The sequence below is a fragment of the Notolepis coatsorum genome (genome assembly GCF_963971535.1).
Source record: "Notolepis coatsorum genome assembly, chromosome: 4".
NCBI classification, from domain to species: domain Eukaryota; kingdom Metazoa; phylum Chordata; class Actinopteri; order Aulopiformes; family Paralepididae; genus Notolepis; species Notolepis coatsorum.
Window position 1 is genome coordinate 193224167 of NC_140168.1, and position 27630 is coordinate 193251796.

At 45.7% G+C, this 27630-nt stretch overlaps 1 protein-coding gene across 2 annotated transcripts; it reads right to left on the bottom strand.

Moving 5' to 3' along the window:
* Positions 1–402: 402 nt before the first annotated feature.
* per1b (period circadian clock 1b) lies at positions 403–16853 on the bottom strand. 2 transcript variants are annotated; one of them, XM_084313683.1, is made up of 19 exons: positions 16700–16853; positions 12056–12909; positions 10963–11210; positions 10281–10402; positions 9864–10065; positions 9477–9677; positions 9187–9265; positions 8676–8782; positions 8292–8445; positions 7846–8116; positions 7075–7355; positions 6344–6447; positions 5975–6115; positions 5476–5784; positions 4556–5325; positions 4117–4288; positions 2842–3034; positions 2313–2463; positions 403–1805 (listed from the first exon to the last, which is right to left on the bottom strand). In XM_084313683.1, exons 2-19 carry the CDS (start codon positions 12415–12417, stop codon positions 1542–1544), a joined length of 4131 nt encoding a protein of 1376 aa, XP_084169809.1. In that variant the 5' UTR covers positions 12418–12909; positions 16700–16853; the 3' UTR covers positions 403–1541. The 2 variants fall into 2 exon arrangements, with proteins under 2 accessions (XP_084169809.1, XP_084169810.1); XM_084313684.1 differs by lacking the exon at positions 5975–6115.
* Positions 16854–27630: the final 10777 nt, after the last annotated feature.

The window sequence follows — 27630 nt, forward strand, 5'->3', positions numbered from 1 at the left end:
GAGCCTCCCAAGCGAAAGGTGCTTTCAGCTCTCGTGGGTTTCTGGCGGTTAAATCTCTGATGAAGAGTCCTTTCTGATCCTCACAGAGTGTGACCCCGCATGGTTGGCTAATGCCCGGCCAATGAGAAGCACCGATAGTCCGGTCTCTTGGCGATTTGCTATAGTTGTCCCTTGTTGTGCAACTAACTGTCCAGTCGCTCCCAAGTAGAGGAACTAGATTTGCCAAACCGTAACCATGGTACCAGAAGCCGCACCCTCATTCCAGTCTCTTTTCAGAGGGTGGGGTTTGATTTTGATTTATTTTTTTACAGACATTTGCAGACGTATCACAACACTGAACAGTTTCTCCCTGGGTGTTAAATCTCTCAGTAATTATTTACAGTGGCATAGAATGTATAAAAATTAAATATACATAAAGCTTATTAAATAACGTCAACATGGCTCTTGTGTGTTTTTTTTTTAATTTTAACAAGCATTCATTTTACATGAAGAAATACCAATTTCTAACTGTTTAAAGAGAACAATATCAAGAATAAAAGTCGCATAACATCCCAGACAATCTGGGACACATTCAAGAACAGAGAAAGCAGATAAAACTCCCCTCTCCTTGTAAAAGGTGAACTCTCCCAGACAGGGACAGTTAAGAGTATAGAAGATACCAATATATCTCGAGGATGGGGGGAGGGGCCACACTGCGATGACACAACCCCACTTTAAACCTGCACTATGGAACTTTTTTCATGAAAGAATATAGTCTTTAATCGAGCTACGTCAGAGTTGGACCGACTTGAGCTCAATCCAAGCCGTGACGTGTGAAGCAGTCACATCCCCCACAGGAGCCCTTCTGCTCGGCCGCGAGTAGGGGCGCGAGATCCGTACGATTAAAACTTGGAACACCACAATTGTAATACATTATTATTATAATTTTTTTTAAATAAAGGTGCCCAACATCGCCTTGCTTTAAGTAATGTCCCTCCTCGTATCTTCCATGTTTAAATAAGGTGTGGTTACCTCGTCCATAGTGCAGCTTTAAATAAAGTGACCCTTTTTGCTTACGAACACATTCAATGTTTCCCGACACAGGCCTGTGTGCGCCACCACTAGCGTTACATCATTACATCTCTTTCAATAAATTACACAACAAGGTACAACAATAAAGGAGCGAACGGCACAGTCGCCGTCCGCTAGAACTTGAGTGTGTTTTTGCGCACTGGGCCTCCTGGCTTTCCGAGGCCGCTCCTTCACACAGAGATGCGACGCAACTCGACCTGGAACGCCGGCGCCGAGACTCGACTGTCACCGGTTGGACCCGGAGTCGCGGATTGACCCGGACGTCGCGGATGGACCCGGACGTCGCGGATGGACCCGGACGGATGGACCCCGGACGTCGCGGATGGACCCGGAGTCGCGGATTTACCCGGAGTCGCGGATTGACCCGGAGCCCGATCGAATAGTACACAGAATAGTATAATGATCGTCAGGGGCACCGGGGGGGGTTCAAGAGCCATCACGAGGATGGAAACGATGGCACGACAGACGCCTCAGTGGGTCATACGCGAGTCGGCCGTCACAGTCTTCACCTCGCGGATCCGAGACCTGACTTCCGGCTCCTCCGTGGCCATTTCCTGGTCGTTGCCTGGTTTCTTGGCTCCCTCCCCTTCCTCCTCCTCCATGGCGTTTTCGGGGAGGTCTTTTTTGGGCTGACCGACGGCACCCTTTGGGGTCTCCAGGACACTGCACAGCTCCATCTCCAGATCGTAGGGGGCCGGTGGCACCGAGAGGAGACTCTTGCAGCCTGTACATGCCTGAGGATGGAGAGAGAGTTGGTCAACTGCTGCTTCCTAATGGTAGTGTAGTTCTATAGTAGTTTAGTTCTATAGTAGTTTAGTTCTAGTTTTAGTTTATAGTCTATAGCTATTTACACAGTTAGCATAGCATTGTATTATGTTTAATTCTATAGTTTATCTCATTAGTTATAGTTTGTATAGATAGAAAGTGTTTACAAATCTAATACGGTTGAGGAGCCGGGAAAAACAAGCGTCTCACGGTTTTCTGACTTTATGTACATTTGAAAAACTGTGACAATAAATGAATCTGAATAATGGTAGTGGACAAATCTGGGCCTCTGCTAACATTCATCTTGGTTCTTGCACACGCAGAGAATGAAGGGATTCGATATTGAGGTGGGACTTTTAAACCAAACTCGACTATTACAAGATACCGACATTAGACCCTAGACAGTTATTTACTCGTTTATATTTGCCTGGTCACATGATTTGGTCCCACACACACACACCAGCCTCTCTACTTACGGAGATGTTCACGGCCCTGGGCAGGCGCCCCGTGCGGATCCAGGGGTGGACCTGGCTCAGCTCCCGCTTCTGCTCCTCGGTGAAGCGGGGCTGCTGCTTCTGCATGTTCCTCAGCGCCTCGCGGTCCTCGCGCAGAACCACCTCTATGTCCCTGGGTTACACAAGACGAGGCAGGGTTAGAACAGCGCAGCGACAAAGAAGAAAATAGTAATACACATCGATGTGCCCTCGAGCAAGGCACTCGAACCTCCCAACAGCGCCTGTGGACTTGCTTATTGTCGCCACAGTGGGGTGAATCTAATAATAATAATACATCAGACTTATATAGCGCTTTTCTGGGTACCCAAAGGCGCTTTACACGTGGGATTATATAAAAAAACAACTCTAATAATGACAAAATTATTCAAATAGATACTTAAAATTGATTTGGGTAAATAATGAAATAAAAAACACAAATAATGACTAAATGAAAAAAGAATGGTAAAATGTGGGTAAATATAACAAGAGAAAACAAAGCGTGAGGAATTACCTGATGGGAAGCTGGTAGGTCATCATGATCTTGTCATCGGCGTTGGCCATGAGCAGCCAGATGGGGTCCTGCAGGACGCACTTGATGAACTGCTCCTCGCCCCCGGAGCTGCCGCCTCCTGCCTGCTTGCGGGAGTTCTCCGATGAGTCGATGCTGCCGAAGTACTTGCTGGTGTGGCTGCTCTGGCTGCGACCTGAGGGAGCGCGCGGGGCAGAGAGGGGACACGTTAAGCTCCTGGTTCTCAAGCATGAATGCATATATCAGCGAACTGGAGTTAAATAACCTTTTGAATAATATACTGAGTCATCAGTGTGGCAGATGAGTAAAATAACCTTTTGAATGATATATTGAGTCATCAGTGTGGGAGATGAGTTAAATAACCTTTTGAATAATATATTGAATCATCAGTGAGCAGGCGCGTGTGAGATGCATATTTCAAGCCCCGCCCCACGTCTCCTGTGATTTGTCTGCACTCCACGAGACCGTTTCATCACGGCAGATTGAGCTAATTCGATTCGGAGGGGCGAGGACGGGAGAGAGGAGCTCTCCTTTTAGTTTAGCAGGGGTCACCGTATCCTGAAGCAACAGCTGTGATTGGAGGATCGAGGAAAGGGGGCAGGTTTGAGATCACCGTCAATTGTATGAATACCTTTTAAGGCCTTCAATTGAATTATGAATTCAATACCTTTTCCAGGGTTCCCACGGACATTGCAAAATTAGCTTCAATGACTTTTAAGTACTCTTCCAGGCACTATTTTTCATTTTCAAGGATACAATTCACTTTTAAATGCTGATTTTTTTTTAAGCATCTTCTTGGCCTGTTTTCGAGCTAGAGCAAGCTAGAGCATCACACAAAGAAATGAGGAAAAGCAGTTGGAGCATGCGAGACGATTTCTTGATTCAGAACTATTAATCATGGATGAACAAAATGTTCAATGCGAATGGTTGATTTGAATTTCAGCACATTGTTAATAATTTTTTGCCATTTTCAAGGAATTCCAGGCCTAGACTTTTCTTTTGTCAAAAATCAAGCACTTTAAGCACTTCAAGGACCTTGTGCGAACCCTGCTTTTAATACCCCCCCCCCCCCCCAGTATTAAAAGTATTAATACCCCCCCAGTATTAAAATTATTAATACCCCCCCCTCTGGTCAAATCCGCTCAACTGACAACATTTTTAAATGCAAGGTGCCCCATATCCTATTAGGCACAGTGGTAGGAGGTTGAAAATTTAGGGTTTGTGTGGTGCGGTGTGGTGCTGCATGTATCTACTCACTGGTGCCGCTGGTGCCAGAGGAGCTGCATCCGTTGGAGCCGGAACCGGTCCCAGAGGAGCCCGAGCGGGAGGCGGCCGAGCCGGTGCCTGAGCGGGAGTCCTCCTGAAGCAGCAGGTCCAGCAGGTCACTGGAGGTGGACATGGCGTCCTGGTTAGACTCGTTGGTCTCAGCCTGAGGTCAACGAGAGGGAGAACAATGTGTAAATATATATATATAATAATAATAATAACTTACATTTTTTTATTTTTTTATCTCATCCATCAAAAGACTAGATGTTTACAGTATTTCGTTTTTTTTGCTCAAGTTTCAAATTAGGATTTGTACAGCCTATTATCAGTTCCACATCACAATGGAACAACACCATCAGATCTTAACCCTCAGTGAAGATAAGAGACCGTTTCACTGTTCACCGATTCCAAACTGAATAGGGAAACTCACGTTCTCGTTCTCTTTGGCGGCGTCGGTGGAGCTCCTCTGGTTGTCAGAGGCCAATTGCGCGGGAGGCGCGGCCTGTTGCGAGGCGGCCAGCGCCGTGGCGACCTCCAGCCGGTTGCTAGGCGTCTCCTCCAGCTGCAGCAGGTTGAGTGGGGAGGAGCAGCGCGACTGGAAGAGGGGGGACTCTGCCCCCTCGCGGTCGACCGGCGTCTGGCTACAGGACAGGGGCGTGCTGCAGCAGGACGGGGCGGGGGGGGCTGCGGCCACCATGGGCATGGGGATGGGCATGGGCATGGGGATGGGCATGGGCAGGGCCGCCACCGGGGACGCCCCGGGGTAGGGGAAGTTGGGGTTGTAGAAGTGTCCGGGCGCGGCCAGGCCGCCCATCTGGGGGAACATGTAGTTGGGCAGCACCAGGGCCATCATGGGGGGAACCATCGGGACGGGGAAGCACGACGGGTCCGGGATGGGCAAGACCTGGGGGAGCGGTGGGTAGATGGGGTATAGGGGGAGCATCCCGGGGGGGTAGGCGACAGACGGTAGGCTGGCCGGGGAGCCCACGGAGGTGGGCCAGGAGGAGGTGGTGGGGGCCCCCAGGGGCATGGTGATGGCCAGCGGGGTGGTGCTGGCGGAGAGCTCCTGCAGGCTGCTGCCGAGGCCCATGGAGCTGTGATGGTCAGACATCTCCTGGTGCTTCAGCCGCTTGCCCCCGCGGCCACGTTTGCGACCGCTACTGCCCCCTGCTGCCGGGTAGTCGCGAGAACAACGCGCTCCTGAGAGAGAGAGGCTTAGTGTTAAAGTCAGACACCAGATTAAAATGTGTTCTAAATGTCAATTCCGATTTATTTAGACACTCATCTTCCATCAAGCAAAAATCTAGCTCTACTTTGAGAACATCAGTGTGTGTGTGTTGCATGTCTCACCTCTAGTCAGAGGGTTGGTAGCCGTGGCGTGGCAGTGAATGGCCATGGGCGTATCGAACACGCGCAGCTTGCTGAGGTCCTTGAAGCGGTCGAGGAACGCCTGCTCCTCCTGCTGGGTGTGGGCTGACAGCACCTCCTTGGTCAGTCCCAGGCGCCCCGCCGCTCCTCCTCCGCTCCTCCTGCCGCTGTCCCTCTCGGGCTGGCTGGCGGACGTTGCGGGAGGCAGCGGCGCTATGGGCATGGCCGGAGCGGGCGCGAAGCGGGTCAGGGCCGGCATGGGAGTGGGAGGAGCCTCCTCCATGACGATGTCTGTGATGGGACAGAGGGGGAGAGAGGTTACAGAAACGGCAGAGGATGGGGGGGAAATAAATCAAACAAAAAGGGTCTGGGAACAAACCGAGGGGGTCAAATAATTTCTACCAAGAACACTGGTAACCCAAAGAGGAAGAGAGGGTATCCACCCCGGCCGGGCGGCGAGAGGGTCTGGAGGGTAGCGTACCTGATTCGAGGGGCTTCTTGTCTCCCACGTGGACAATGGTGCTGGTGAAACTGCACTGCGATGTGACAGAGGCCACGCTCTCCGCCTTGATGGCCAGGGCCAGAGGGGCCGACGGCTGCCTCCGCACGCCCACCGCACCACCTGCAGAAACAACCACACGCACACATTAATTCTCTCCCCGGACAAAACGCATAGAGTGAGAGACACCGCGTGCATTTTGTCCATGAAGGTAATTAATAGGGTGTGTGGTTTTCTGCAGGTGGGCCGGTCAGTTTGTGTCTCTTGCATCGTTCTAACTGGGTTAGTGAACTGGGTTATTAGCCACTGTGGACCGACAGCACGGGACAAGGAAGTAGAAGAACAAATTACCTTTGTGTTTGCGGCCGGCCTCCTGCCTGTCGTCGTCGGAGGTGGAGGTGGACGAGCCGCACTTCCTCTTGATGGTGTTGGGAACGTTACAGCCATCCAGGTACCTGGAGGGGTGCGAGAGAGAGAGAGAGGAAGTGAGGTCGTCAGTCGGAGTTATCATTGGAGGATCGAGACGAGAGGTTAATTGGCCCCGGTATCAAGACGAATTAAGGCTGAGACGATATGCCATTTGGAAGAATCGCTAAAATCAGGACAAAGAATCGATAAATAGCGATATTTGTATTATTATTATTTTTTTTTATTTTATATATATATATATATATTATTATTTAAACAACAAATTTATGTTTATATTGCAGCAATTCTTTGTCATTGTCATCTTTAGTGTTACAGATTTCCCCATTGAAAACTACCACAGTGATCCTTCTCATTTTATAGTCGGTGGTCTCTGGATGTGATGGAGGAGTGCACTGCATATTGAATGAAGTGCAGAGTTGCAATTCAACTGAATTTACATGAAATGGGGATGTTTTAACTAAGACATGCCACAAGACCTAGTATTTTAGTATAGTATAAAGTATTTAAAAAAAATATAATTAAAATAAAAAATTTTACACATGCAAAAAAACAATAAGTGATGCCACTTATCGATTTCACGCAGTTATCGATGAATCGATAAGTGGTCTCTGCCTTAAGACAAATGCACACTGAAGTCCTGGCGCTAAGCCTACCTTATGATGCTGTCCAGACAGTTGATCTGTTGGTAGGAGTAGGCCGTCGGGGGGTCCTTCTGTACGAGCGGAGCCAGGACCAGGGCTTTGGGAGGAGGCCCGGTGATGTCGGCGATCAAACCCCGGATGGGGTCACTGGTGGCGATGGCTCTGAAGCCGCTCACCGCGCCTACGTTGCTGGCCTGCTTCCTGGGCGGCTGGCGGTTGCGGGACTCGATGAAGACCTGCTGGCCGCTGGTCTTTACCATCTGGACGTCCTTGCAGATCTGCTGGAACGTCATCTGCAAACCGGCACACAGGAAGTCATGAGCCACTGTGCATTTTGTTTGTTCGTTATTATTTATAAGGCGTTATATATATATATAATATAATATAAAGGTATTAAGGTATTATTAAAAAATGTATTGCTAACCAAGTAATTTTTTTCAATATAAGTCTAGTAATGTATGAATTAGTAAATAAAATATAGTATGTTCTGATGAGTAAATAGGGGTGGGATTAAATAAGTGGATGCTTCTTCCCACTCCTCTTCAAATATGTAAATGTCACCCAAAAAAATGTTGTTTGACTTTTTTGTTTGTCCTTTGTTATTCTTTATATACATTTATTATTTGAACGGCTTAAGGCTATATAATATGTACTTGGATGTTTGTTTGTTATGTTGCATATTTGAAATAAACTTCAATCAATCAATCAATCAATCAATCAATCTGTACATTTTTAAGGCTGTTTAAGCCACCCCCCCTCTGCCCAGGATTCACTCGCACTCACAGGCTTGTTGTGTGCGGAGATGGCGGCGTCCTCTGCAGGCGGGCTGGTGTTGCTGTCGCTGGACGAGGCGCTCAGGTGCTGGTGGGGGCGCGAGCGCCGGGACCCGCGGGAGACGCTGGAGCCCAGCGAGCTGTAGCCCTGGGACCCCCCGCTGTGCACGGGCTGCACCAGGAGCCGATGGATCTTGTCGCTCAGCTGGACGATCTCTGGCGTGGTGGCGCGGCCCTCAAGGCCCCGCGGCGTGGTGAACACGTCCTCGTTCAGGGGGCTCCTGGAGGGAGGAGAGAGAGAGAGGGGGGGGATGAGTGACATTCCGACAGCCATCACTGATATAGTGTGTTATGGTCAGTAACATGAGTCTCCCAGTCCCTCCGCTCTGCAGTAAACACAGAATACATTCTCTGGTGTCCCTCTCCCACTTCATCCAAATGTAGAGGTGGGCTTACGTTCGGACTTTGTGGCGCCCCACGATGAAGGCCACTTTGCGGCTCCAAGGGTTGACGAAGGACGACCAGCTGGTGTCGATGGTCAGGTATTCCCCGTTGCGAGCGCACATCCTCAGGGGAGCGTGGTCAAACGGCTGGCCGGCAAACTGCAGGACTGAGGGGAGAGAAAAAAACAAACTAGAGGTTTAGAACGAGAGGAAAGACAGCCGTTGTATCGACGTGAACTGGGGAAAGGGAAGGAGACGTGTGTATAGAAGATACTTGTATAACGGGAGAGAAAGGGCTTAAGAGGTAGAAAGAAGGCAGATGGAGAGACAAGATGCACGGCTCGTTAATCCCCTGAGGGAATTGTCATCGGCGTACAAGCAAAGCGGAGAGACTCACTCTTTTTATGGATGGCCACCATGATGGGTCTGTCCTCGGGGTGGATGTAGAGCAGAATGGAGGTTCCGACCAAGTCCTGGGGAAGGTACCCCAACAACGGCACCGCCCTGCACACACAACATTCATGCCACGTTAACACAAGAGCAGCGGGGGGCCATTTGGGTGTTTTGACCTTAACTCTGGAAAAATCACACCTGGATGGATCACCTAGTGGTACATTGGTGGTAAGAGTTGGTGGCGGAGTGTTAAGCCTAAACCAGGTCACCTAACTTAATGAGTTGGGGCGTGGGGCGCTCTGCAGTGAGTTTTCCAATCAATTTACTTAAGAAAGCTCAAAACGTTCACTATGCCTTTGGAGTTACGCCAAAATACAATAGGCAATACGTTTATGGATATAAAAAAAAACATTTAGCAAGTTCTGGAAACATGGAATTTACACATCATCTACTCTGATCGACGTATTGTTAATTAAAAATATATTGTGCCGTTGAAGCCGGACGGTTGTACTGACCTCTCATCCACCTCCTGGAAGAGGCAGCTGGGAGTGTGGCTGGTAGTGAAGATCCTCTTATCTACAGGGATGCGAGGAGCTGAAGGGCGACATGGGGAAAAGGACACAGTTAGCCAACAACACAGGGAGAGGTGCACTGCGGAGCGCAGGCATGCAACACATTAATAGAGGCAGGGTGGCCTAGAGGTTTAAAGAGAGGCCGGCCAGTAAACGAAAGGTAGCGTAGAAAGATATTATCCATCTATATATTGTCTTCCATTAGCCACATCATCCGCGTGGTGAAGCGTTACCTTCGTATCCGGAGTGGACCCTCTCTGCGATGAGCAGGCAGCAGGGCTGGGCCTCCGCGTCGTCAGAGTCCCGGATGCTCAGCTGGTACGGCGTGAGCCGGAAGGGGTTGTAGTGCATGTCTTCGCCCCCGTGCGGCGCCCGCTCGGCGCTGATCCGGCAGAACATGGACTTCTCCTGGGTGCAGTCAGCCGTCGGGGAGACTGGAGGGTGGGAGAGAGAGAGAGGACACACGCGCGGTCAGTTTGCGGGACTACATCGCAAAAATGTGTGCAATGAATAAAAGATTAAAATAAATAAATACCAATATTAAGCCGATCCGAACAATAAATAAATACCGGACAATTTAACGTCTGCATATTTACATTCTCATTATCAACTCGTCTCACCTGAACCGATGCAGGTGGCCCAGGGGGGCAGGCGGCAGGGGGCCGTGCTGCTGTAGAAGGTGCTGACGTCCTGGGGAGCGAGGAGCTCGGAGAAGATGGTGCCCTGCAGCCGCTCGGGCTTGCAACACAACAGGGACGAGCCCTGGGGGGAGACGTACACCACCTTCCCCGACAGGAACGACACCGCCATGGAGAAGGTGTCCTGGGAGGGAGGAAGGGAGGGGGTTGTTAGAAAGCCGATTTATTTGAGTTCTAGTCCTAGATCTGTAGAAGGCCCAAGACTTCCTAGTCCTAGTTGAACTCGACTCGAGACCCCGGAGCAAGTTCGAGTCTTACTAATTTACGGCGTTAGGAGGTGATGTCGATAACCTACAGTGTTTCTGAGGGTGTGTTCGGAGGTGATGTTGATGAACTTACGGTGTTTCGGAGGGTGTACTCGGAGGTGATGTTGTCCAGCTCCTCGATGGTGAAGGTGGACAGGTCGAGGCTGCAGCCGTGACACTCGTCCACGCTCCACTGGTGGTAGTACTCCTGGTTGGCTGGAGAACAGGCGAAAAAACACACAGCGTCAAAACACATATATACTTTAGAAAATAAAAACTAAAAAAAAAAGGCAAAATAACACAAAATGAACATCAAGATATCATACTTAAGGTCAGGGTGTGTCACTGAGAAATGTCAATGTGATAAAGGGATAAACGGATATATACTAGACATCTAGTGGAAACTAATGGAAATGAGCCATTGAAAAGTAATCACATGTTTTCGCAAGGGGACCAACATGAATGGGGGTGTTATGTAACCCAACATTTGCCAGTGCGTGTAGAGGCCGTTATGAGTCACACCGTTGTGTTTTGGTGGCTGAACTATTCCTGGTGGCCGAGCTATTCCTGGTGGCCAATAAATGGGATCCCCCACCTGGAATCAAGAGAAGCCATGTGACAAGCTTTGAAAACCTATTTTTTTTTCCACTGTTTTGGCAGAAGAGTGTGTTAAAAATGGTATGAGTCTGGCGAGTTACACTAGAAATTATATTTAAAAAAAGGAATTACAAACACTTATACCACTACCAAGCTGGGATCAAATCAAAAAGCCTCACCTCGGACTTGCTTGACACAGTTGAGGGCGTACTTGAGGGCGTCCAGGGTGCTGGAGTGGCCCTTGCCCTTGTGCTCGGCGGGCAGGCGGATCTTGAGCTCCTTGAGGGCCTTCATCAGCTCCTTCTGGGTCTGCAGGCGTGCCGACTGGTCACTGCTGCAGCCCGAGGTGGAGGGCTGCTCCGAGCTGGCCGACATCAGGCTGTAGGCCAGCGAGCTGCTGGGGGGCGACTGGGAGTTGGAGTTGGAGCTGGATAGGGTGGAGGAGTTTTACGTTAGTTTGGCTGGGTGATATGGGAAGAAACACACACACATATATATATATATAAAATAACCAAAAGGGATTTTAGCTGCTGTCCACCCGCGTAGCAGCCTGTGAAATGGAGCAGCAGGCGAGCAGAGCGTTGTGAGAAACCGATTAGCCGGGGGAGGATTAAATAGATTGAGTAAATTCTTTGCCGTGTGATGTAGCTTAGGTGACCGGAACCCAGTCCTGGGCGTGCGATGGGTTAAAAGGAGACAGTTGCTACAGGTAACCCAGGGGCTACAGGTCCAAATTTGCTTGATGGCAACTTTCTCTGTGCAAAAAGGAAATTATGCAAACATTTTATAAAACTATTCGTTTTAGCACAGACACCTGTGTTCTAGTGGTTTGGTGGAGATACTGGAATATGAAATTGTTATTTGTTAGAAGTACAAATGCAAATGGGGTCCCGTAGAGAACAGCCCTGGGAGAAACCTGTACTTATAGCAAGTGTGGGAGGGGGGGTGGAAATAAACATTATTGCAGTCTTATTTAGCAAATGCCTGTCCTTCCTGCATCAACAATAGATCCTCCATCAGCCTGCGCTTTCATCTGTTATGTCATATTTCTCTAAAGGTCCACCTGCACTCTTCTATAACCATTAATCTGTTCTGCATCACCACAGTGTAGCGTACGTACTTTCCACTTCATGCAGGGGACAACTCAATTTCCGGTGGACAATGAAGTTGTATCTTATCTTTCTTTGATCTGGTTAGTAGAACCGCCACACGCAGGTTTTTAAAGGGCATTTCAGCTCAGCCTTTAAGCTCATCCACCTCCAGGCTGCTCACCTCTTGTTGCTCGCCGTGTTCTCCAGGATGCCGGAGTCCTTGCCGTTGGAGCCGCTGTGGGAGGAGCTCCGGTTGGACTGGCGCCCGCGCGAGCCGCCGCCCCGCTCCGTGCCCCGCTCGCTCTCCCGCTCGCCGGAGTCGTTCCCGCTGGAGAGGCCGGCGTCCATGTCGTCGGAGTTGGGCCCCCCCCGCTGGTCCCGGGACGATCCCCCGGACCTGCTGCTCGGGGACAAGCCGCCGCCTCCGTTAGCCTTGTTGGCGCTCGCCTGGCCATTGCCGCTCAGGGAGTTCAGTCCTCCCGGTCTCGCCTCCTGGTCCTCCTTGTCCGATTGACCCCCTACTTTGGGTGCATCGTAACTCATGCTGAAGTAGAACGAGGCTGGTGAGGCTTGAGATGCGAGGCTTGAGATGTCAGACAAACTGAAATGAGAACTAGCTGTGTGTGTGTGTGTGGGGGTGGAGAAACTATTTTCTTCTCACTTTAAGTGGGACTACTATGATTACAAGAGTGGAACATAACTGATGTTTGTTGGTTTAAAAACTGAGGAGAGAAATTCATGCTTTCTCCCAGAGAAGAAGGCGAGAAACGGTTCAAAATGTGTGGCGGTGACCTCCGATGAGGTTGTTTTATTTCGTTTTTTCTTTAAGTGCCGCTTTTCAAAAACACTGCTTTTCCCCCTCAAAACGGACAAATGCTTTTCCTGCCAGAGGAAAAAGCCAGTTATCTTCTAGGATCTTTTGAGGAAAGAAACAAAAATAAGAGAGAGATGAATCTGGCAGAAGAGAGAGCAAGACACCGTCTGTGTTGTGTCTTGGCGCCTTGTGTTGATCCTCGAGTTAACGATAAAGGCCACCTGGTGGGAGGAAAACAGAGAGAAAGAAAGAAAGGGGGGGAGAGAGAAAAGCTCTGTTAGATTGAGTTTGTTTCAAGGCATTTCATGCTTTTGAGATTACACTGATGAAAAAAAGAATGAACAAAAAAAAGTCAACATGGCTGTTTCAATTAAATAAAAATAGCTCAAGACTTCCATCAATAGCCCGGGTACACACTGAAAAGAGATTTAAAAATAGGACCAATCGTTTTTTCCAATGCCCGACTATTTTTAAGCGCAGGCTAATCTTAGCCGGCATAAGTGGACCGCCAACCACTTAAATACAACCTTTGGAGGCCAAGAAGAGTTGAACGCATCTGAACAATGACATACAAGAGCCTCATAGGATGTGTACTTTTTACTTTTAAGAACATTTCAACGTCAAAACACGTTTAAGTGGAATTCGGAGTCGTGTTTCACTTAATGGAGGGGGTTGTATAGAGGCCTGCATCTTCTACAGAGCCAGCTGGGTTAAGTGATAGGCTGTCTTCATATTTTCCGCCAGAATATTACATACATTTGCAGTGCGTTTTCAGGTCTCTGGGCGTGGGACAATTCAATTTCTGGTGGACGATAAGTCGTACCTTATCTTTCCATCTAGTCTACAGAAGACTGGCATATATTTGCTGAATATGATATAATAGAGCGAGAAGTGTATCTCGGAAATGGTCTCGCAGGGTGTATAAAAGGTGGCTACGCACTTTTTTAAGGCCCAGAGGCTTTTCCTTCCTGCGCGAGTAGAAAGACTCATCCCGGTAATCATCTAAACTCCTTCGTCTGGGAGACGTAATCAGAGTGAGACTCGGGTACATCATTCTGGGGGCGGGAGGAGAGGTGAGCGTTTGTTTGACGTAGTCGGTTCTTTTCAGTACGGGTATAAATAGTAGATTGTATGTCCATTGTATATTACTATTGCACTTTACGGTTACATTTGCACTCTGGTTGGATGCCACTGTGACACTGAAGGGGTTTAAGACCCGCTGTCTGCTTGGGACTGGAGATATTAGCGGAAGCAGCCTAAGAAAATCCCAGGACTGGGATTACGAATGCAAACGATTACACGCACACACAACTAACTGACGGATCAGATCAGGAGTACTGGACACGCACTACGCAGGGTTATAGATCAAGGTTGTCTGGACCACGTTTGATTCCTCTGAATGTACCATGTAGAATCACCCCACCTTCCTCACGTCTTTCCATCCTAACCAGACAGCCTCACGCACCACGCATGGTCAGACAGATGATCACATATATACACGACGAGCCATGACACACCCGAAGCGCACTGAGCCGGGTCGAGATGTGTTCCAATTCCGTTTTCCGGAAACGTGGGCACGGGATGGGGCTTACGAGACCGGGAGGGCATCCATCCATCCATACTTCCACTTCGACTATTAATGACCTCTCATCCGGTCCTTTCTCATTAAGCAGATCATCTGATTATAAAATAATATTTTAAATACTAGTCATAGTGATGTGACTGCAGAATATACAAGTGAATAAGGCCAAACCCCTATTACAACAAATAAATGACACAAAATTCACTATGAATTGAAAATGGGGGACCCTGATGTATTGAGCCGTACTGTACCCATTCTGCAATCTGTTAAATAAAGTTTTCATTCATTCATTCATCATTCACAACACAACCATGTAAATGACCAACAGTGACGACTATATTATATATATATACATATGTAAACTATGGATTAGTCAGTCGCAGTCAACCAGCACCTGCTATATATATATATGTATTTAAATACATTAACATCTTTCCCAAAAGATCTTTTGTTAATACATTTTGTCAATCACAAACAGTGCGTTCTATATAGCAAAGTTATGAAGTAACGAGTCAATAAAGCACAAACGCCTGCAGTGTCGACGGAGACTAATCAATTAGTATTATGGTTAAAACTAGATGGTTATTAAAACTCACGTCGTTCCGTAGCAGGTCTCCGCCCAGTCTGTCCGCGCGCGTCTACAAAACACGTTGTACTTCTTGCAGCAGGATTCGCTTTGCTGAGCGGCAGTGAGCGCGTGTGAACATAAGAGTCCACCGTCCCTCTACCTACGCCCCGCCCCCCGCCCCCTCCCCAGCGGGAGACACCAGAGGCACGTGTACACGGGTGTGAGGTCCGCGAGCCTTGCCCGCTGCTCATTGGACGACGCTCGAAGCCAATGGCAGATGGCATTCGACTCAAAACCCAATGGAGTCACAGCCTGCATGCGACGCCGTTACAATGCCACCAGGGGGAGTCAAAGCACTACCTGTAAAGCCTCCATACTTCAGGATGCAATAGTGTGACTTGTGTTTAATGCGCGTTTGATTGATTGATTGAAAATGTTATTTGCAGAATGGGTACAATACAGTACGGCTGAATACACACAATTGTTAAGGGGATGCAGACCAGAGAAAGACTTTCGTCTTGTTTACATCAGGGTCCCCCGTCTCAAACACATCCCGACTACACAGCCTGAACTTCCATCCTATTCGAAACAACATTGTGAATTTATGACACACAATCTACAATGAGAGGACTGGCTGATTTTCCCCAGGGAAACATCTCACAGGACTTTTACCAGTCGCATATATAAGCCACACGAAAGAGGGTACATTTTGTGGGTACAACATGTGCTCTGCAACCACTGCCATGAAGCGTCTGATGAGGATTTCACACACGGGGGGGGCCCACCAGGCCACCACACAATGTCAGCTCAGTTCAACGCAATAGCAATGTGTTATAACGTAATAACAAACACTGCTCCGATGAGACATGTCGAGTTTACCCCCAATGAAACCACTGGTATATATATACATATATACATAACTCCAACACCTGTTTCCCCTGCCTTCTCACATCCACCACACAAGTATCACTGCTCGCTGAAATCCTCAAGTCAAATGAGCTCCACGTGAGCCACAGGACACACGAGTTCTCTGCAGCAGGGTCTGAATCATCGCGTAATTATAGGAAAAGTACAGGGACTACGGGTCTTCTGGTGGTTTTGCAATTAGATTAAAAGGGCCTTTAGTTTAACATTAACATGTGCAGCGCCGCCCATTCACACCGAACCATCCTACACACAATGCTATAGGATGCTTTAAAGTGGGTGTGCAGCAGCTCAGCTGTAAAGGGGAATGTGCATCCAATGAAATGCAGCCCAGCCGCAGACAACATGACTATCCCGGTCTGTACAGTCAGTGTCTCATGCATGAGACTTATAGAACAAGTACATCAGCAGTTCAGCACAAGATGTAGCAGTACTGTCTATCTGTATGTCATTATGTTATGATGAATTGAAAATGGGGGACCCTGATGTAAACAAGATGAAAGTATTTCTCTGGTCTGCATCACCTTAACAATTGTGTGTATTGAGCTGCTGTACTGTATTGTTGTACCCATTCTGCAATCTGTTAATACAATTATCAATCAATCAATCAAACACCAGTTGAGGTGTAAGCGCAGAGACATACATTTATGGAACAAGGAGGACACATACATCATTATATTATCCTTTGCAGCCCAGGTGCTTTTGTTGGTTGTTATGTAAAGCTCCAGACACAATCTGAGTGCAATGTGTCATGGGTGGCTGACATCCGTCATACTTGTATGAAATGATAACGCATTTTAATTAACCGTAACGTTCTGTTTTGAAGGCGCTGCTAAGCTAACGTTTAGCTAGCGAGTTAACACAGACAGAAGGACATCACCACCACCGCTCCCCCCAAACAAACACGAACAAATCGTCGAGCAAGCTTTTTACTTACCTCGGATGTGTTTTCTTCTAGATGGTAGTATCAGATTCGTTGGCATTCCATTTAATTCACCCTGTTAAACAATTCTCTGTGGACTACTAGAGATAGAAGTAACATCGACGTTCTTCTCCCCTGACTGCGTCTTCAGTTGTGTCGGACTCGCGGCGGCAGCCATACACCCCTCATATCGTCTTCCCAACGTCAGTTCACACGCGCAGGGGGGGCACACGTGGGGTACACGTGATGACGTGAGGAACGTGTGCGACCTGCCGGCGAATCACAAACCGGGGCGTAAATCATTAGTCGAGGAACCAGCTGCACAGTCGGGCGTTTCCCCATTGGTCGAGGGGGGGCGTGGTCAACTCACACGGGGCATGTTCGGTCACGTTGGACTAGTGCCTGTCTGTTCCCTGAGATCCCCCAAAACACTGGGACATAAGTGGGCGGTGCATGTACATCTGTGTGGACCGTAACACCTCGAATAGAAACGCAATGGTAGTTTAAAACGAGCTGTTGTTATATTGTTGCCCGTTGTACTTATTTGAAACCACAAGACGTATGACAGATTTTTGATTAATAACCATTTCTGGAGTATATTATTAAAACGTTAGCATGATATACACAGTATTGATTACTACAATTATCAATTGTATGCCGCGCCGCTACTCCTTCTACCTACGTCTCTAGGGCGGCCATACACATCTCAACAACGTGCCTCTGCAGCAAGAGTTCGATGACGTTTTTTTTTAAAGTCCCCCCCTTGCCTACTGAAAACACGCGGCCAGCGGCGTGGGAGAAAAGGGGAGGTAAATAATAGTGTCCAAAATCTAGGGCATTTGAAGCGGCAGTAGACTTCTCATGAACAAAATAACAGAACAGCAGCCCCAAATTGGCAATTGCAACAGAGGTTGAAAGAGTTAATCATTTGCTGAAGTAGTTGTTAAACGTTGCATTTTAAGTCCATTCAAGGACGAGTTCTTAATTACTCTTCTTACATTTTTACATACTCAAAATGTATCCTCTGCATTTAATTCATCCTAACTATTTAGGAGCAGTAGCCACATTCCAACTCCAATTCTCATCTAGTGCCAAGGACCTAATGGCAGCTGGATGTTACGTATAGCATGCATATCTTTTATGGTGTTGGAAGAAACGACCTATAGTATATATATATAGTATTATAATGTGCATATGAATACAGTATGCTGATTAATGATTGTGGTGATGCTGCTTATGGGGCGCGGGGTTGTGGACGAGGCTGGCTGGGAGGGAATTGTCATCATACCCCCTGCAAAACACAAAACAGTAGGAACCTCCATGCAGAGAGGCCTCTTGCTGAGGTAGGTGGGTAAACCTGCGTACGCGCATACATCAACGTTAGCATGCATTCACACGCACAGGCACGCACACACGGCATGGGTGGTGTAGGTTAACACTGTCGCCTCACAGCTAGAAGGTTGTGGATTCGATTCCCGCTTGGGGACCAGGTTGCCGTGTTGCCAGTTGTCCTGGGCCATTCTGTGTGGAGTTTGCATGTTCCCCCCGTGCTCGCAAGGGTTTCCCCTCCCGATAAGATAAACCCAATGGAAAAACATGCACAACAGATCGCTAACGCTGTCGCGTCCCTGACGAAGACGGACAGGAGCACTTGGATTGGTCCCCGGGCGAGGCGCTCGCCGCAGCCCTTGTCTGCTCTCGGCTGCCCTTGGAGGGAAGAACGATGGGATGGGAGGTGCAGAGAACAGTTTGTCAGCGACTCAGTGCATGTGTGGTGTGTGTTCCTGTGGGTCGCCCATCGCATGTGTGTATGTGTGTTAATCTGATGACAAAGACTTATACTTATACACGCTTGACCTCTATACCAAATACACCAGCCTAGGGCCAAAACTGTGGTCGCTAGAGAGTGGGGAAATCGGTGTGGGTCAACCGACCCTGGTGGCAGCTAAAAGTAGATAGATCATTTAATAGATATACTGTTGTATTATAGACAGTGGTAGTCCCACGCGGTACCACGCCGTCCCAGCAGTTTTCTGAGCAGAAGTACGCGCACACAAAAATGCGTTCACAACTTTCACTCGACTCGTCGCGCCGTGCGCCAAGTACCGGCACTTATCTATCACCTAGACTTTGCATAATAATAGGATACCAATAACATAACAAAGAACGAGAAGTGCAAAACCAAAATACAAGCCCTGTGGGGGTTTGCTTGATCTGTGGAGCTCACTATGTGACAAATGGGGCAGACTGGAAGGATGAGGCATTAAGTTGTGCTTCAGAAGGAAACTGTCCTTCTGTAAACTAAGTTACATTGTTAATTTAGTTTGTATTTACTTTTCTAGTTTAAGTTAATTCAATTAAAGAAATTGTAACTACAATTACATTTAAAACATTGTTTGTTTTTCAACCATATCTGTTGACAATATCATTTCTTTATATATTGAAGGCTACATCCTGCTACCTTTTTCAGCTTCTCTATTTCAAGGCAATATTTACAAAAACTAAACTAAAACGAGTAATTTCCTATACAAACATGTTTCCTACTATTTATGCATAATAATCATCTGTTCTGTCGGCACGCGAGGGAAGATGTATGCGCGTGCACATGGCGTCCAGGCAATTCTGATATTACGACTGCACCCCTGATTATAGAAGTCGTTTATAGAAGTCTTTTGGTAAAGAGACAATAAAACTGTGATAAACAAGTTCTAGGTTTCATTCAGTCAAAGTCAGTAAAAAGCAGGTTAGGTTTATAGGACATGTGTATCTGCTTGCATAGTCATCATGCAGCTGAATCTTCATTTTGGTCATACTTGACAACTGCATTACAGTGAGACTAAAACTGGGACAGAACAGTTTCCAAACTTGACATTCTCTACAGAGGATCCTAATGATAAAGAAATAGCCCAACAAGACTTTTGGACAAGATTGCTTGTGCAATATACAGTTCCTAAACAATTCAATGCTCCTCAGATATAGCAGGGTAGCCGACTTTGTGCATGAGGACATTTTCAGAACCCTTCGCTATTATACTACAAAGGTTTCCTTTCTCAGCACAATCCGTGTTGATTAGCTCCGGATTGTAATCCACAAACCAATACAGAGTCAGCGGCAGCACAGCGCACAGAATGTACTGTACATTTCAACAAGCCTCGCTCAGCATGTATACAGACGGGGGCCCCACTGACCTTGTATTGGCTAATTATCTGGTGCGAGCATGACGAACAGCACCAGATTGTGCTGAGGAAGGTCTCGAACCAATTAACAACATCATTAGTCAGTGGTGGTGGAACAAGTACACAGTTCCTTTACTTGAGTAATGTGAATAATAGAAATACCCAGATAAATGAGTACTCTGGTCAAAGTAAAAAAAAGTCCTCCCTTCAAATTCTACTAAGTAGAGAAGTATTTGCTATTGAATGTAGGTTAAGTATCTAATGTAAAAATACACGTTCTATGTGACGTTTGTGTATTCCAGTGCCTGGGAGCATTCCATTCTCGACCCATTGACCCCTGTAGGTTGTGTTAAAGTGGTATATATGGTTCAGTTATGCTACTCCGATTACGTCCTCTTGAAATTGACAGGCTTCAAATGTGAAAGTACATAATCTTCATACCTATTTTTCCATGTTTTCTATGCAAAATCTTTTTCTTCAAAGTAACTAGTAAGTGATGGGTTCTGATAAATTACAATAAAAGTACAATATTTCCTTTGAAATGTAGTGGAGCAAAAGTATAAAGTTCCCTAAAATGAAAGTACTCACGGGAAGTACAAGTAGCTCGAAATTGTACTTAAGTAAAAATACTTAGTTACTTTCCACCACTGTCATTGGTAAGCAGGAAATAGAGCTAGGTTTCCAAAAATCCGAACTATCTCTATGTTACCATCTGTAATTGGGACACTGGCTAGGCTGCTGGCGGTGAACAGGAGGAGTGGCCAGGCAGGTGTGGAGCGTGCATGTGGTTGAAAGTTTTCATGATAGCATATGATTAAAGGGACAGTTCCAACCTGGAGTTTTGGAATGCAGAAGCAGAGTTTTGCCTAAAAGATGAGGTTGGCGAATAATGATGGCGTGTTCGGTCGGTCCTCGTAAACTCGTGAATGTATCATGTGACCAAGTCCTATATATACGAGGAGATAGCATTCGGGTGCCAATCAGATCCGAGGCAGCAGATTCAGCTAGATTATTCCACATTTATTACGTGATGCAGGTGCTTCCATTGACATTTATGAATCCCAGTACTGTCTATCTGTATGTCATGTATGTCATATATGTCCTGATGAATTGAAAATGGGGGACCCTGATGTAAACAAGACGAAAGTCTTTCTCTGGTCTGCATCCCCTTAACAATTGTGTGTATTGAGCTGTACTGTATTGTACCCATTCTGCAATCTGTTAATAAAGTTTTCAATCAATCAATCAATCAATCAATCAGTATGTCATCATATTTCCAATGATGTCTCATGATAGTCCCTGTTCATAATAAAGTATGTTTGCACCACAAAGGTAAAAGGTCACTTATACGTCACAACTTGTAAACTGGAGTATCATGGAACTTGTCCTAGTTTACCCTCTGGCATTTCCTCCCTAGTGGTGAACTCTATCTGACTCATCTGACTCAAGCAGCTGAGAGCCATGACAAACAGGATATTTTAGAAGTGTGCACTCAAAACATTTCTGAGACATGAGTACTTGCAAGTAGAGATGGCAGTGTCTTGTGGGTGGGCTGAACACAGGGGGTGTGAGGAAAGGAGTAAATTATGCATTTATATAGCGCTTTTATCATAATCATAATCATAATCAACTTTATTTATATAGCACATTTACAACAGTTGTGACCGTACCAAAGTGATTCACAGATAAAAGCATAGAGCAAAAAAAGAACATATACAATACATATATTAAAAATAATAGTGCAAAAACTGCAAATACAAATAAGTGCAGGGGGTCCTACTAATCACCCCAAATTACCAGAAAATACCCTAAAGTACCCCAAAATACCCCAAAGTATACCCAAAAATACCCCAAAGTATACCCCAAAATACCCCAAAGTACCCTAAAATACCCCAAAATACCCCAAAGTACCCCAAAGTATACCCCAAAATACCCCAAAGTACCAGAAAATACCCCAAAGTACCCCAAAGTATACCCCAAAGTACCAGAAAATACCCCAAAATACCCCAAAGTACCCCAAAATACCCCAAAGTATACCCCAAAATACCCCAAAGTACCAGAAAATACCCCAAAATACCCCAAAGTACCCCAAAATACCCCAAAGTACCCCAAAACACCCTAAAATACCCCAAAGTATACACGAAAGTACCAGAAAAGACCCCAAAATACACCAAAGTACCCTAACATACCCCAAAGTACCCTAAAATACCCCAAAATACCCCAAAGTATACCCCAAAACACCAAAAAGTACCAGAAAATACCCCAAAATACCCCCAAAGTACCCTAAAATACCCTAAAATACCCAAATGTACCCAAAAATACCCTAAAATACCCCAAAGTATACCCCAAAGTACCAGAAAATACCCCAAAGTACCCCAAAATACCCCAAAATACCCTAAAATACCCCAAAGTATACCCCAAAGTACCAGAAAACACCCCAAAGTACCCCAAAATACCCCAAAGTACCCTAAAATACGCCAAAATACCACAAAGTACCCCAAAATACCACAAAGTATACCCTAAAATACCACAAAGTATCACGAAATACCCCAAAGAACCTCAAAGTTCCCCAAAGTATACCTCAATGTACCACAAAATACTGGCTCAGAGGTAGAGCAGGTCAAGTAATGATCATATGGTCAATGGTTTGGTCAGTGGTTTGAATCCCAGCTCCTTCTGTTCACATGCCGAAGTGTCCTTCAAGACACTGAACCCCAAATGACTCCCAATAAGCAGGCTAGCACCTTGCATGGCATCTGGCTGCCATTGCTCTGTGAGTGCATGTGTGAATTGGTGAAGGAGAGACAATTATAAAGCTCGTTGTGCAGGTAGGAAAGTGCTATATATGTGGAGTCCATTTCCCATTCCCAAAGTACCACATATTTTCAAAACAAATGTTTATTTTAATATATTATAATCTCCAAATGTAATAACATCTGTATTGAACACTGAACAAACAGTATACATTTTTTTTTATCAATTTTATTTTAAATGTTCAACAATAACAAAACAACATCAACAACAATAATAACAGAACAGTATAAAATTTTTGAACAAATTCCAGTAAGGACGGAAGAAAAGAGACAACTATAGGCTATACATGACAACATAACAGGACATTCTAACTGTGTCATTACATTACATTCAGGTCCACAAAATGGCTACTTAAAAAACGAGAATACACACTGAACTAGGAAGAACAGCTTTTTTTTTCCACCTTGGGCATGGAATGGGCTACAAGACCATATCCACTTAGATACCCTGTCTCTCTCAACAAATTTAAATCTGAATTAACATAACTTCCTACAAAAAAAATTCCGTTGCTTTCTGTAGTCGGGTCCCAACTGCAAAACTGCTAAATTACTGTATTACCCTGTATTTTACTGTCATACACTTTTACTATTATGTAGACTATTATGTTTTGTGTTTTTGTGTTTACATGTATTGTATATTGTATATATGCACTTTTATTATGTTCTTGTGTGATGTGCCGCACATTATTGCTGTCTGATATATTGCAAATGTTATTGCTGTCATCTTGGCCAGGTCTCCCTTGCAAAAGAGATCTTGTATCTCAATGGGACTTCCTGGTTAAATACAAAATAAATAAAAAATTCTGTGTCATCTTAAAAATTTAGAATTTAGAAAGTATTTTGGGGTATTTTCTGGTACTTTAAACTTTGGGGTATTTTGGGTGTATTTTAGGGTATTTTGGGGTATTTTCTGGTACTTTGGGGTATACTTTGGGGTATTTTAGGGTATCTTGGGGTATATCCCCCCCCCCCCCCCCCCCCCCCCCCCCTCTCTCTGAGTGCCCGTCTCCTGGCACTGACTAAGGTGATGGATGCCTCGGGGTCTTGGCCAAGATTGTAGTGACTGCTCTACATGCACCTCCGAGGCCTTGGATCAGTTATTCACCGCCGTCTGTCCGTGGTCCTGTCAACTGATTAACAGTATTAACAGACTGTTAACAGATTAACAGTCAATGCGGTTTCATTGCTGGGTTAAGTACTTCCATTTCTATTCACATAATACGCCTACTTCATATATCTACTCCATTCACATATATGCCTACCACTTGTATCTATTGCTATGTCCGCCTACTACAATCTCATGAGCTGTCTAACGCCTGTCCCGTCTCCCTGTCTCCCTATGACTTGCTGTCCTGGAGTGTTGACCGGAGTGTTGGACGTCCCGTGACGAAGGCCGGGAGGTTGCGACCCCCTCTGCGTGCCCCCCTGTCTCCGGAGGTCTCGTAGTGGTGACCGGAGTGCCGGATGTCCCGCGATGATGTCGGGGAGTTCGTGACCCTCTCTGCGCCGCCCCCTATCTCCCTGTCTCCGGCTGTCCCTGAGCAACGACCGGAGTGTTAAATGTCCCTTGACTAAGACGGGGAGGACGTGACCCTCCTTGCGCCGCCCCTGTGCCTCAAATAGATTGCTATCAGCTCTATCTTTAATCTTTCAAAATGTTCAGTTGCTATCGCTATTAGCTCTATCTTTAATTTTTCAAAATGTACAGTTGCTATTGCATGCACTCATCTGTGTTCCACTACACACATGAGTGCATGCTTACCAACTGTCCGTCTGCAACACTACTATCACCAACATCTAAGAAGGGAGATCCCCCCTTGAATGGCCCTTCTAAGGTTTCTCTCCTCCACACTGCCTGTGGAGCTTTTTTCCCTATTGTTAGGTTTTAGTGAGTTTTTCCTTACCTTCGCGTGGGGTATGTCTGGGAGTGCTTGCATTCTTTCATTTATTTGCATCCATCTAAAAATGTTTGCACCTTAATAATAATAATAACTTTATTTGTATAGCACTTTTCATACAGAGGTTGCAGTTCAAAGTGCTTCACAACAGCAAAAAATACAGGCATAAGCGAGCATAAAAAGATAGACAGGTAGAATCACAGTGTTTCACATTAGGATCTAGCATCCCAATAGGCTCTCCGCTTACAGTTTTCAGTAACACAAATAGTAAAAATAGTTTAAAATGATTCAGTTTAAAAATAGTCAAAAAATTATAAAATAGAACGGACATAAAAAATACAGGCATGAGCGAGCATAGCAGGATATGGCAAATCACAGTGTTTCACATTAGGATCTAGCATCCTAATAGGCTCTCTATTCAGTAATACTCCTGTAATTCATGAACAAATAATCACAGTGTTTCACATTTGGATCTAGCAAATAATAAGAATAAAATGATTCAGTTTAAAAATAGTCATAAATAATCAGTGTTTCACATTTGGATCTAGCAAATAATAAGAATAGTTTAAAATTATTCAGTTTAAAAATAGTCATCAGTAAGAAGTAAAAAGTGCAATAACCGACACATGAATTTGATAGGCAGTGTAAAAGAGTAGGCAGGGTAAGAATAAATACAAGTTGTGTCAGGATATCCCTGATGTTTCCTCTTGCCACTAGGTGGTAGCAGATATCTATCAGTGAAATGCCTGAGCAAAGAGATAGGTTTTAAGCTGTCTTTTAAAGATGTCTAGCGAGTTGGCTTCCCTGATGTTTTGGGGTAGTTTGTTCCATAGTTTTGGGGCATAGTTGATAAAGGCTGCATTACCGATCCTCTTTTGACTGCTTCTGGGAGCCTCTAGTAGTCCAGCAGCTGATGATCGCAGTGTTCTTGCTGGTGTGTAATTTATTAGAGTGTTGGCGATGTAGCTAGGTCCCTGTCCATTTAGAGCTTTGTATGTAAGGAGAAGGACCTTAAAGTCAATTCTAAATGTTACAGGAAGCCAGTGTAAAGCGGCTAGGACTGGACTAATGTGCTCTCTCCTTTTGGTTCTAGTTAGCAGTCGGGCTGCAGAGTTTTGGATTAGCTGAAGCCTCTCTGTGGTTTTCTTAGGGAGACCTGTGAAAAGTGCATTACAGTAGTCTAACCGGCTAGATATGAATGCATGAATTAGCTTCTCAGCATCGTTCTGATTAATAAATGGTCGTACTTTATGGTGTTCTTGTTCTGTTCTTGACTTATTGTTATGTTTTCTTCTTGACTTGTTTAAAGAAGATCTGTACGGCCCATGGGGACATTAACGTGTGTTGTCGGGCCCTATAAATAAATTTGATTTGATTTGATTTGATTTAGGGTACTTTGGGGGTATTCTCTGGTACTTTGGGGTATACTTTGGGGTATTTTGGGGTATTTTCTGGTACTTTGGGGTATACTTTGGGGTATTTCAGGGTATTTTAGGGTGCTTTGGGGTATTTTGGGGTACTTTGGGGTATTTTCTGGTACTTTGGGGTATACTTTGGGGGTATTTTGGGGTACTTTGGGGTATTTTGGGGTATACTTTGGGGTATTTTGGGGTATTTTAGGGTACTTTGGGGTATTGTGGGGTACTTTGTGGTATTTTCTGGTACTTTGGGGTATTTTGGGGTACTTTGGGGTATTTTCTGGTACTTTGGTGTATTTTGGGGTATACTTTGGGTATTTTGGGGTATACTTTGGGGTATTTTGGGGTACTTTAGGGTATTTTCTGGTACTTTGGGGTGATTAGTAGGACCCAGTGCGGGTGTTCAGATAGGAATAAAAAATAAAAGAAAGTGCAGTAGGTTACAAAAAAAGAAGGCATAAAAGGACTAAAAGTAACGACCTAGGAGGCAGGCTCAGCTCTGGTCAAAGGTCAGGGAGAATATGAGTTTTAAGCCGGGACTTAAAGACCTCGAGGGTCTGGGCTGACCTGATGTGGAAGGGGAGGCTATTCCACAGTTTAGCGGCAGCTATGGAAAAAGCTCTGTCCCCTTTGGTTTTTAGCCTGGACCTGGGTTCATGTAGTAGCTGCTTTACAATTTTTGTTCCTCACATTCACCCATTCACTCACACATTCACACACAAACGGCGGAGGCAACCATGCAAGGTGCCAACCTGCACATCGGGAGCAATTAGGGGTCAAGTGTCTTCCTCAAGGACACTTCGACACATTCCCGGGAGGAGCGGGAACCGGGAACCTTCCAACTACCAGGCGACCGCTCTACCTCCTGAGCTACTGTCGCCCGAGTAACCGTAATTCTAACCTTGTGACACGCCCACTCCTCTCAGCACGACAACTCCAGTGACATTTCTACTTGCAGTTACCTGCAGTGTTGGGGAGTAGTTTCGCTACATGTAACTAAACTAGTAGTTTAACTACATTTGAGTAGCTTGCTAGTAGTCCCAACTAAATTCAAATTGGCACAGTGATTTTAGTAGTCAATTACTTTGTTGACATTTCGAGGCATAGACTATGCTTTCAGAGTAGCTTCTTGCTACTTGGTATTGCCCTACATATTCAGGAATAATAATAATAATAATAATAATAATAATAATAATAATACAACTTTATGTGTATAGCACCTTTCATACAGACACTGCAGCTCAAAGTGCTTCACAACAGAAAAAAGGCATAAAATGAGCACATAAAGTGCAGACATATAAAATCACAGTTGTTCACATTAGGATCTAACATCCCAACAGGCCACCTTGTTTATGGTTTGATTCCGTAAAAATAGACAATAATAAAAAGAGTAAGATAGACAGAGTAAAATAGTGCAATAGTGCAGTGCAATAAGTAGTAGAATAGAATAGAATAGAATAGAATAGACTGAATGAATGAATTCATAGAGAATGAAATGAGCACATAAAGTGCAGACATATAAAATCAGTTTTTTTACAGTGCAATCAAATTGTTCTCGATTACTGTTTAACAGTTTAAAGTTGTCTTTACCTTCTCTGTTTGGTATCCACAGTTTAAAACCTGACAGTCTTCCCCCCTGTG

What these genes read in the sequence shown, in the direction of transcription:
- per1b (XM_084313683.1), bottom strand. Translation starts at nt 12,417, where the DNA reads ATGAGTTACGATGCACCCAAAGTAGGGGGTCAATCGGACAAGGAGGAC. An exon ending in GGCCACCTGCATCGGTTCAG is followed by an intron (nt 9,678 to 9,863) that starts GTGAGACGAGTT and finishes CCCACCCTCCAG; the next exon opens with TCTCCCCGACGGCTGACTGC. An exon ending in ACCTACCAGCTTCCCATCAG is followed by an intron (nt 2,464 to 2,841) that starts GTAATTCCTCAC and finishes TGTGTAACCCAG; the next exon opens with GGACATAGAGGTGGTTCTGC.